General features: G+C 42.4%; 1 protein-coding gene across 1 annotated transcript in view; it reads right to left on the bottom strand.

Annotated features, from left to right (window-relative positions):
* LOC132402452 (multiple coagulation factor deficiency protein 2 homolog) overlaps nt 1–8,904 on the bottom strand; it is a 36,609-nt gene extending 27,705 nt beyond the window's left edge. Inside the window, exon 1 of the mRNA XM_059985302.1 lies at nt 8,551–8,904. Coding sequence (XP_059841285.1) covers nt 8,551–8,687 — 137 coding nt within the window. The 5' untranslated portion in view covers nt 8,688–8,904. The remainder of the gene's footprint in view (nt 1–8,550) is intronic.
* Between the last annotated feature and the right edge of the window lie 3,718 nt (nt 8,905–12,622).

The raw sequence follows: 12,622 nt of genomic DNA, 5'->3' as shown, positions 1-12,622 counted from the left end.
AAACTGTACACAATACTCCAGGTGTGGTCTCACCAGGGCTCTGTACAAATGCAAGAGGATTTCCTTGCTCTTGTACTCAATTCCCTTTGTAATAAAGGCCAACATTCCATTAGCCTTCTTCACTGCCTGCTGCACTTGCTCATTCACCTTCAGTGATTGATGAACAAGGACTCCTAGATCTCTTTGTATTTCTCCCTTACCTAACTCTACACCGTTCAGATAATAATCTGCCTTCCTGTTCTTATTCCCAAAGTGGATAACCTCACACTTATTCACATTAAATGTCATCTGCCAAGTATCTGCCCACTCACTCAGCCTATCCAAGTCACCCTGAATTCTCCTAACATCCTCATCACGTCACACTGCCACCCAGCTTAGTATCATCAGCAAATTTGCTGATGTTATTTTCTATGCCTTCATCCAAATCGTTAACGTAAATGGTAAACAACTGTGGTCCCAATACTGAGCCCTGTGGCACCCCACTAGTCACCACCTGCCATTCCGAGAAACACCCATTCACCGCTACCCTTTGCTTTCTATCTGCCAACCAGTTTTCTATCCATGTCAATGCCTTCCCCCCGATGCCATGAGCTTTGATTTTACCCACCAATCTTCTATGTGGGACCTTATCAAATGCCTTCTGAAAATCGAGGTACACTACATCCACTGGATCTCCCCTGTCTAACTTCCTGGTTACATCCTCGAAAAACTCCAACAGATTAGTCAAGCATGATTTACCCTTGGTAAATCCATGCTGGCTCGGCCCAATCCTATCATTGCTATCTAGATATGCCACTATTTCATCCTTAATAATGGACTCTAGCATCTTCCCCACCACCAATGTCAGGCTGACAGGTCAATAGTTCTCTGTTTTCTCCCTCCCTCCTTTCTTAAAAAGTGGGATAACATTAGCCATTCTCTAATCCTCAGGAACTGATCCTGAATCTAAGGAACATTGATAAATGATTACCAATGCATCCGCAATTTCCAGGGCCACCTCCTTTAGTACCCTAGGGTGCAGACCATCTGGACCTGGGGATTTTTCAGCCTTCAGTCCCATCAGTCTTCTTATCACCGTTTCCTTCCAAATGTCAATCTGTTTCATTTCCTCTGTTACCCCATGTCCTTGGCCCATCCATACATCTGGGAGATTGCTTGTGTCTTCCTTAGTGAAAACAGATCTAAAGTACTCATTAAATTCTTCTGCCATTTCTGTTTCCCATAACAATTTCACCCAATTCATTCTTCAAGGGCCCAACATAGTTCTTAACTATCTTCTTTCTCTTCACATACCTAAAAAAGCTTTTGCTATCTTCCTTTATATTCCTGGCTAGCTTGCGTTGGTACCTCATTCTTTCTCCCCATATTGTCTTTTTAGTGAAGTTCTGTTGTTCCTTAAAAACTTCCCAATCATCTGTCCTCCCACTCACCTTAGCTCTGTCATATTTCCTTTTTTTTAATGCTATGCAGTCTCTGACTTCCCTTGTCAACCACTGAGGCCCCTTTCCCCCCCTTTGAATCTTTCCTTCTCTGGGGGATGAACTGATTTTGCACCTTGTGCATTATTCTCAAGAATACCCGCCATTGCTGTTCCACTGTCTTTTCTGCTAGGCTATCCATCCAGTCAACTTTGGCCAGCTCCTCCCTCATGGCTCCATAGTTTCCCCTGTTCATCTGCAACACTGACACCTCCGAGCTGCCCTTATCCTTCTCAAGTTGCAGATAAAAGCTTATCATATTATGGTCACTACCTCCTAATGGCTCCTTTACTGCGAGATCGCTTATCAAATCCTGTTCATTACATAACACTAAATCCAGAATAGTCTTGTCCCTGGTCGGCTCTCGTACAAGCTGTTCCAAGAATGCAACCCGTAGGCACTCTACAAACTCTCTATCCTGTGGTCCAGCACCAACCTGATTCTCCCAGTTCACCTGCATGTTGAAATCCCCCATAACCACTGTGACATTACCTTTGCCACGTGCCAATGTTAACTCCCTATTCAACTTGCACCCAATATCCATGCTACTGTTTGGTGGCCTGTAGACAACACCCATTTGGGTCCTTTTGCCCTTACTGTTCCTCAGTTCTATCCACACAGACTCTACTTCTCCTGACCCTACGTCCCCCCTTGCAAAGGACTGAATCTCATTCCTCACCAACAGGGTCACCCCACCCCCTCTGCCCACATTTCTGTCCCTACGACAGCATGTATACCCTTGTACATTCATTTCCCAGGTCTGATCTCCCTGCAGCCATGTCTCCGTTATCCCAACAACATCATAGTTACCCATTCGCACCTGGGCTTCAAGCTCATCCGCCTTATTCCTGACACTTCGTGCATTCAGATATAGAATTTTTAACCCATTTCTCCTCTGTTTGAATCGCTGCCTATTGTGCTTAACCCAGCTCCCCGAACTCCCATCGGGCTATACGCCCCTAGAATTTTGTTGTCCTTCCTACATTTACTTATTCTTTCAACACATTTAACTCCATGTTCCGTCAAACTATCCCTCTGTACACGAGTCCTCCTTATCACTTGTTCCGCCCCACCTTCCTCTACTACACACTTAATATTCTGGAACCGTGTAGTCCCCACCTGTCCTTTATTCTTCCTCTCGCTATCCTCTCTAGCAATCTTCCCTGCAAGAATGTTAGTACCGCTCCAGTTCAGGTGTAAACCGTCCCTTCGGAACAGATCCCACCTTCCCTGGAACAAGGAAGTTCATGAAAATGATTCTAGGATAAAATGGCTTGTCATATGAAGAGCATTTGATAGCTTTGAGCCTGTATTTACTAGAATTGAGAAGAAAGAAGGGGTGTCCTCATTGAAGCCTATTGAATGGTGAAAGGGCTTGATAGAGTAGATGTGGAATTGATGTTTCCTATGGTGGGAGAGTCTAAGACCAGAGGACACAGCCTCAGAATAGAGGAGCTTCCTTTTAGAACAGAGATCAGGAGGAATTTCTTTGACCAGAGAGTGGTGAATGTGTGGAATGCTTTGCCACAGGCAGCTGTAGAGGCCATATCTTGTATACTTAAGGCAGAGGATGTTAAAATCTTGATTGGTCAGGGCATTAAGGGATATGGGGAGAAGGCAGGAGATTGGAGCTGAGGGGAAAATTGGATTGCTGTGATGAAATGGCGAAGCAGACTTGATAGGCTAGATGGTCCAATTCTACTATTGTATCTTATGGTCTTCTGGTTATGGTGAGAAAGCAGGAGAACGGGGTTGAGAAGGAAACTAAATTGGGTATGATCAAGTGGCGGCGTAGACTCAATGGGCCAAATGGTTTAATTCTGCTCCTATATCATATGGTCTTATCACACGTGGCTGGCATGTTACAGTTTGTTTTGTTTTGTTTCAAGTGTTCCAACATATAATCTAGTCTATCAGTATCCATACATATTATGAAATCTGACATTTAACCTCTCAACAGTGCGGAAGATCCCACTGAGTCCACATTCCTCCCATTTCTACGAGCTATAGTGATAGGGTCGTTATATATCTGGACTAGTATCCAAAAGCCTGGACTATTAATTCAAAGAGATGAGTTCAAATGACAACCAAGGAATTTACATTGAAAAAAAAATTAAACTTAGGTCACTAACATCCATATTTGGTGGGAAATCTGTCGTTCCAATCCTGATCCAGAATCACCAGCTTAGCTGAACTCAGGGTAGCCGTGGCAAGCCATTTGGTTCAGGGTCCAGTCACTTTATGGACAGACATTAGTGCTAGCCTTGTCAATGAGGAAGTAATCAGTGATCAATTAAGGTAAAAATAATTAGGATCATTAGATAATCTACACTGTCAAGCTCCGCAAGTATTTTGAATGTTTTGATCTCTCACGCTTTCAAACTCTGGGTAGAATAGGCCTCATCTGTCCTGTAGGACAGTCTGAGGATCTCAGGAATCAATCTGATCAATCATCACACTCCCTCCACCACAGGTATACCCTTCCTTAGTTGGGCTTCAATAGTCCCGCAAGTCCGGCAAACAACCGTCTGAAACCTGTGAAAGGAACTGTCTGGGGTTTAATCTGTCCATGTAGATTTAGATTTGACTGATGTTGGAATTGCTTTCCTGGCAAGTTTCCACTTAAGTAAGCTTGAAGCACTTCAGAGAAGTGATAAAATCTCCACTGTCAGACCACACAAGCAAAACAAATTTAATTTGCTTGTGTGGCCTGATAGCACAGATTTTATAACTAAGTATTTCGAGCAACAGCACAAGCTAGGAACCGGTAAGCTAAGTGTTTCATAATCAGAAGAAATAAACAGCTTTATCACGTCAGAGTTTAGATCCTACTCACTGATGATTGTCGTTAAAAGGCACATGGTGTGTTGGCCTTGATTAGTCAGGGGACTGAGTTAAAGAGCCACGTGGTAATATTGCAACTCTAGAGACCACATTTGGAGTACTGTGTTCAGATCTGGTCACCTCGTTACAGGAAGTATATAGAAGCTTCAGAAGGGTTGAAGAGAAAATTTAACAGGATACTGCCTGGATTAGAGAGCATGTCTCATGAGGAAAGGTTGAGTGAGCTAGGCTATACTCTTTGTAGCAGAGGAGGGTGAGAGATGATTTGTTAGAGGTGTATAAGGTGATAAGAGACATAGATCAAGTGGACAGAGTCTTTTCCTCAGGGTGAAAATGGCTGATATGAGAGGGCATCATTTTAAGATGATTGGAGGAAAATATAGTTGGGGGGGGATATCAGAGGGAGTTATTTTACACAAGAAATGGTGGGTGCATGGAACCCACAGCCAGGGTTGTGGCAGAGGAAGATAAATTAGTGATATTTAAGAGACTCTTAGGTAGGCAGATGAATGAAAGAAAAATGGAGGGATATGTGGGAGGGAAGGGTTAGATTGAGCTTGGAGTAAGTTAGGTTGGCACACCATTGTGGGCTGAAGGGCCTGTACTGCTCTATGTTCTAAACTACCTACAAGGAGCAGTTTCCTATCAATCACCTTCCTTCAACTCTAAGCTTCAGAGTGGTCTGATCTTTGCTACTGACTCATCACTTTCTCATGCTGAGCAGCAACTGTGCAGGAAATTGGACATTCGACATTTTGGGAGAAAGGGGAGAAAGATCCAATTTTTAAAAGGTGGAGGGAACAGGTGGAACAAAAATCTGGATGATGGGGTGGTAAATTGAATTAGTAAGTATGCAGATGATACTAAGGTAGGTGGCGTTGTGGATAATGAAGTAGGTTTTCAACGTTTGCAGAGAGATTTAGGCCAGTTAGAAGAGTGGGCTGAGTGAAGGCAGATGGAGTTTAATGTTGATAAGTGTGAGGTGCTACATTTTGATAGGAATAATCCAAATAGGAAATACAAGGTAAATGGTAGGGCATTGAAGAATGCAGAAGAACAGAGTGATATAGGAATAATGGTGCATAGTTCCCTGAAAGTGGAATCTCATGTGGATAGGTGGTAAAGAGAGCTTTTGGTATGTTGGCCTTTATAAATCAGAGGATTGAGTATAGGAGTTGGGATGTAATGTTAAAATTGTACAAGGCATTGGTAAGGACGAATTTGGAGTATTGTGTACAATTCTGGTCATCGAATTATAGGAAAGATGTCAACAAAATAGAGAGAGTAGAGGAGATTTACTAGAATGTTACCTGGGTTTCAGCACCTAAGTTACAGGGAAAGATTGAACAAGTTAGGTCTTTATTCTTTGGAGCGTAGAAGGTTGAGGGGGGACTTGATAGAGGTATTCAATATTATGAGGGGGATAGATAGAGTTGACGTGGATAGGCTTTTTCCATTGAGGGTAGGGGAGATTCAAACAAGAGGACATGAGTTGAGAGGTAGGGGGCAAAAGTTTAAGGGTAACATGAGGGGGAGTTTCTTTACTCAGAGAGTGGTAGCTGCGTGGAATGAGCTTCCAGTAGAAGTGGTAGAGGCAGGTTCGGTATTGTCATTTAAAGCAAAATTGGATAGGTATATGGACAGGAAAGGAATGGAGGGTTATGGGCCGAGTGCGGGTCAGTGGGACTAGGTGAGAGTAAGCATTCAGCACGGACTAGATGGCCTGTTTCCGTGCTGTAATTGTTATATAGTTAAAAGCTGGTAGGCAATTGATGGATCTAGGGGAGGGGATGGGTGGTGATAGGCAGCTGTGGAGTAGACTCGATCAGCCAATTACCTAACTCTGCTCCTTTGAGAGTTGGAAATAGTGACAGAAGTTAGGAGATAATAGATGTAGATCAAAGTGCCAGAGGACTGATACTGATGTAATCTGATTGGAAAGGAACATGGAGCATGGAATTACTGTCTCTGTTTCTGCACTCCCCCTTCCCTTCTGCCTATCACCTCTCAAATACACTTCACACTTTGCACCAGAAGATGAGATTATCATCACCACATGATTGCTGGATTCACATAGAGACATATTATAAATGTTAGGATTCTATATAAGACCATAAATAATTAGGCCATTTAGCCTATCGAGTCTGCTCCGCTATTTCATCATGGCCGATCCATTTGCATTTCAACCCCAGTTTTCTGCCTTCTCCCCATATTCCTTCATGTCCTGACTAATCAAGTGTCTATTAACCTCTGCCTTAAATATACCCAAACACTTGACCTGCACAGCCACCTGTGGCAATGAATTCCACAGATTCACTGCTCTCTGGATAAAGAAATTCCTCACCTCCATTCTAAATGAACATCCCTCTATTTTGAGGGTGTGTCTACTGGTCTTAAACTCACCCACCATAGTAAACATCCATTCTATAGAGACCTTTCAATATTTGATAGGTTTCAATTAGACTGTCCCTCATAGCAAATTCCAGTGAGTAGAGGCCCAGGGCCATCAAATGCTTCTTATATGACAAGCCTTTCAATCCCAGAATCATTTTCATGAACCTCATTTGAACCCTCTCCAAAGTCAGCACATCCTTTCTTAGATAAGGAGCCCAAAGTGATCACAATACCCCAAGTGAGGCTTCATCAGTGCCTAAAAAAATTACATCCTTGATTTTATATTCTACTTCTCTCAAAATTTGCCTTCCTTAACCACCAACTCAACCTGCAAATTAACCTTCAGGAAATCCTGCCTGAGGATTCCCAAGTCCCTTCGCACCTCAGACTTTTGAATTTTCTCTCCATTAAGAAAATAGTCTACTCTTTTATTTCTTCTACAAGGTGCATGACTGTGTACTTCCCAACACTGTATTCCATCTACCACTTCTTTGCCAATAATCCTGATCTGTTTAAGTCCCTCTGTTGACCCAGAGGTGGCCTTCACTTCTATACTACGAAATCTGACTCCAGATCAACATACCAGGTTGGAGATGGTTTTCCACCCTCTGTGGAATCTTATGCAGCTTTGGAGGACTGCTCACCATCCAAGTATCTCCTTGTGTCTGTGTCCATCAATCTTTTCCTATAGGCTGCCCTTACAAAGTTCTTTAGAGTGGCATCATCTCCAGAACAAGCATTACCCTTCTCATCTAGGTCATTCATGCTCCATGACGAAAGACCCTAATCTTCAAATTTAGCTTCTGCCACACACACAGCGCCAGTGCCTGAGCTGAGCTGAGCTACAGGTGTCATCTTCAGTGCCAAATTCTGGCTCAACTGTCACTACTAAGACAAATTAAAGTTCTTAGATATGGAATCAGAGAGACATGAAGGTTTGGCTGTTGTTAGACTTAAAATTTAGGAGACAGATCCCAACACAATCTACATCCTGAGACAAGATAGACCCTGCACCTTACTGTCTGCTTGTTACATTTCATTCTTTCTGTTATTGCTTTACCTCATACTATCTCAGTGCACTGAATGAATTGAATACCTCAGTACACATGGCAAAAATAAAACAACTCCATTTTCAGCTGCCACTACTGAGACAACTTGATATTCAGAATCAGATTCAATATCAGCATATGTCATGAAATTTGTTAACTTTACAGATGCAGTTCAAAGTACTACATGATAGGTATAGGAAAAACGGAATTACAGTAAGTATATATGTATGTTAAATAGTTAAATTAAATAAATAGTGCATAAGTAAAAATAAAAAGTAATGAGTTTGTGTTCATGGGTTCTCGGATCTGGAAGCAGAAAAATGCAAGGGTTTGGCTGTCGTTGTTGGGAAGAGAAGGATCCCAATTCCATCTACACATTTTACATCTGAAGAGATTTTGAAATGAGAGATACTGGGGTTAGAGGAATCCAGATGGTGAAACAGAATTAGTGTTTCAGGTCAAGATCTTTTGTCAAAACTTCACCTTAACTGCTGAGTGTTTCTATAATTTTTTTTTATTATTTCAGATTTCCAGTGTCTGAAGTTTTATTTTCTATACCCTCTGCCCCCCACCCCCTCCACTCAGTTTCACAGCACCTGAGCACACCCTCGAAGTGGTCTTGGAGCTCATGCTTTCTTTAATATGCCCTGAAATTATGTGCTTGCACAACACAATATGTCCACAGAATTGCAAGTCGGCTGCTAAAGAACTTCGAGGGGGATGAAAGCAGTGGGGGAGGTGCTGGGGAATAATCTGCTTGCAACTATGACTATGACTGAACTTACTGGTGATCGGTGATGATGCTTCTGTTGTGAAAGGCATCCTTCAGAACTCCGACCTTGAGCTGAGCAGAATCCATACTCCTGCAATCTGGGACAAATCTGAAGAAAAGCAGGCAGAGAATTCCATACAGGCACAGCATCTTTAGCCCACTCTTCTGTCGTTAGCTCCTTCTGTTGTATTGCTCCACTGCAGATGGACAACTCCCACACAGCACCTTTATCTGTGCTGATATTAAACTGCAACTTTTTCCACTTGTAGTTCAGCCAAGTTACCAGCTCATTGATCCAGAATGTGTCCTTTACTTCAGTGTGACAAACTTCTCAAGTTCCTCTAACTGCTAAAATGTAACCAATTGAGTCATAACAGCATTCCATATTAAGAGGCAAACAGCCTATGTTATGCATACCAATCTGAAAAAAAAATCTTAATATTTGAGTAAAATGGTGTTTAAAGCATAATTTTCAAACCTAATTGTTATTCAGGGTTATTAAAACTAAAGGCTCCTTATGGAGTCACAGAACACGACAGCACAGAATCAGACCCTTTGGCACATGTTGTGCCTGCTGAACTATTAATCTGTCAGTTACTTACTCCTTTATTTATATTTACTCATTATTTTTTTCTGATTGGAATCACACTTGGAATAGCAACATAGAAAACTTGCAGCACAATACAGGCCCTTTGGCCCACAATGCTGTGCCGAACATGTACTTTCTTAGAAATTACCAAGGGTTACCTATAGCTCTCTATTTTTCTAAGCTCCATGTACCTATCCAGGAGTCTCTTAAAAGACCCTGTCGTATTTGCCTCCCCCACCATCACCGGCAGCCCATTCCACACACTCACGACTCTCTGCATAAAAAACTTACCCCTGACATCTCCTCTGTACCTAGTTACAAGCACCTTAAAAATATGCCCTCTCATGCTAGCCATTTTAGTCCTAGGAAAAAGCCTCTGACCATCCACACGATCAATGCCCCTCATCATCTTGAACACCTCTTTCAGGTCACCTCTCATCCTCCTTTGCTCCAAGGAGAAAAGGCCAAGTTCATGCCTATTCCCATAAGGCATGCTCCCCAATCCAGGCAACATCCTTGTAAATCTCTTGTGCAACCTTTCTATGGCTTCCACATCCTTCCTGTAGTGAGGCAACCAGAACTGAACATATTACTCCAAGTGGGGTCTGACCAGGGCCCTATATAGCTGCAACATTACCTCTCGGCTCCTAAACTCAATCCCACGATTGATGAAGGCCAATGCACTGTATGCCTTCTTAACCACAGAGTCAATCTGTACAGCAGCTTTGAGTGTCCTATGGACTCAGACCTCAAGCTCCCTCTGATCCACCACACTACCAAGAGTCTTACCATTAATACTATATTCTGCCATCATACTTGACCTACCAAAATGAACCACCTCACAGTTATCTGGGTTGAACTCCATCTGCCACTTCTCAGTCCAGTTTTATATCCTATCAATGTCCCGCTGTAACCTTTGACAGCCCTCGACACTATTCACAACACCCCCAACCTTTGTGTTATCAGCAAATTTACTAACCCACCCCTCCACTTGCTCATCCAGGTCATTCATAAAAATCACGAAGAATATGACCCGTCTACAGCCACTCTTTGCCTTCTATGAGCAAGCCAGTTCTGGATCCACAAAGCAATGTCTCCTTGGATCCCATGCCACCTTACTTTCTCAATAAGCCTTGCGTGGGGTACCTTATCAAGTGCCTTACGGAATTCCATATACACTATATCTACTACTCTACCTTCATCAATGTGTTTAGTTATATCCTTTCAATCAGGCTTGTAAGTTATGACCTGCCTTTCACAAAGCCATGCTGACTATTCTTAATCACATTATGCCTCTCCAAGTGTTCATAAATCCTGCCTCTCAGGATCTTCTCCATCAACTTGCCAACCACTGAAGTAAGACTCACTGGTTATCATTTCCTGGGCTATCTCTACTCCCTTTCTTGAATAAGGGAACAACATCCGCAACCTTCCCATCCTCCGGAACCTCTCCTGTCACCACTGATGAAACAAAGATCATCACCAGAGGCTCAGCAACCTCTTCCCTCGCCTCCCACAGTCGCCTGGAGTACATCTTATCTGGTCCCGGTGACTTATCCAACTTGATGCTTTCCAAAAGCTTCAGCACATGCTCAAGCTTTTCAGTCCACTGTAAGTCATCCCTACAATCACCAAGATTCTTTTCCATAGTGAATACTGAAGCAAAGTATTCATTAAGTGTCTCTGCTATCTTCTCTGACTCCATACACACTTTTCCACTGTCACACTTGATTGGTCCCATTCTCTCACATCTTATCCTCTTGCTCTTCACATACTTGTAGAATGCCTTGGGGTTTTCCTAAATCCTGTCCACCAAGGCCTTCTCATGACCCCCTCTAGCTCTTTCATTCTTAAGCTCCTTCCTACTAGCTTTATAATCTTCTGGATCTCTATCATTACCTATCGTAAGCTCTTCTTTTCTTAACATTTGTGAGTGAATGATTAGAATGAGTGTTAGCTGAGGCAGCACCCACTGAGTTTGAGCCTGCTAACCCCAGGAAGAGTAGAAGAGAATTGAAGCACTCTAATCAATCTTCTTACGAAGGCTGAATACTCGAGTGTTCTGGGATGCAGCTTAAATCAGAGTACATTTTATAAATTACCTGAATGAGGAAGTGGAAGAGTGAACTTACAAATGGCATGGAGTTGTGGATAGCGTAGAAGGAGACTTTGACAGTGATGCGGAGATGGGCTGACAAATGGAAGATAGAATTCAATCTAGAAAAGTGAAAAGTAATTCACTTTGGAAGTTTGAACTTGAAAGCAGAATATAGAATGGCAGGATTCTTGGCAGAGTTGAGGAACAGAGGGACCTTGTGGGCCATGTTCATAGATCCCCCAAAGTTGAAACCAAAATTGATAGGGTGGTTAAAAAGGTGTACGGTGTGTTGACCTTCATTAGTTGGGGGATTGAGTTTCACAGCTTTTAGGCAATGTTAAAGCTCTTTAAAACTCTGGTTAGACAACCCTTGGAATAGTGTTTGGTTCAGGCCAATTTATAGGACATACAGCAGTACAGCACAAGAACAGGCCCTTTAGCCCACTATGTTGTGCCAAACCAATTAAATTATTAATGAAATGGTTAACTAATATCTTCTCCCTACACAATGTCCATAACCTTACATTTTCCTCACATTCATGAGCTTATCTAAGCATCTCTTAGAAGTCTCTAATATTTCTGCATCTACCACCAACCCAGGCAGTGCATTCCAGAAACCCACCACTCTCTGTGTAAAAGGAACTTGCCTCTCACAGCCCTTTTGAAATTACCCCCTCACCTTAAATGAATAGCCTCTGGTATTAGACATCTCTACCCTGGTAAAAACATATTGTCTGTTTACTCTATCTATGCCTCTCATTACTGTGGAGTAAAGGGAATTACAGAGGCAAGAGATGACGGCAGAGCAGCAATGGCTGGAATTTCTGGAAGCAATCGGAAGGCACAGGATATACATCCTAAGGAGGAAGAAGTATTCTAAAGGCAAGATGACACAACCGTGGCTAACAAGAGAAGTCAAAGCCAACATAAAAGCCAAAGACGGTATATAATAGAGCAAAAGTCAGTGGGAAGTTAGAGGATTGGGAGGATTTTAAAAACCAACAGAAGACAACTAAAAAGTCATTAAGGTAAAGATGGATATGAAAATAAACTAGCCAATATACTAAAGAGAATACCAAAAGTTTCTTCAGATACAAAGTGTGAAAGAGAGACAAGAAGGGATATTGGACTGCTGGAAAATGATGCTGAAAAGGTAGTAATGGGGGGATAACAAAATGGCAGACAAACTGAATAAGTATCAGTGGAAGATACTCACAGTATAATGGAAGTTCCAGGTGTCGGGGGACATGAAGTGTGTTAAGTTAGCATAACTAGAGAGAAGGTATAAACCCCAGAGTACTGAAAGAGGTGGCTGAAGAGATTGTGGAGGCACTCGTAATGATCTTTCAAGAATCACTAGTTTCTGGAATGGTTCCAGAAGACTGGAAAATTGCAAAT

This window comes from Hypanus sabinus, chromosome 12 (genome assembly GCF_030144855.1).
Source record: "Hypanus sabinus isolate sHypSab1 chromosome 12, sHypSab1.hap1, whole genome shotgun sequence".
Taxonomy (NCBI): Eukaryota; Metazoa; Chordata; class Chondrichthyes; order Myliobatiformes; family Dasyatidae; genus Hypanus; species Hypanus sabinus.
This window is presented reverse-complemented; position numbering and strand designations above follow the sequence as displayed.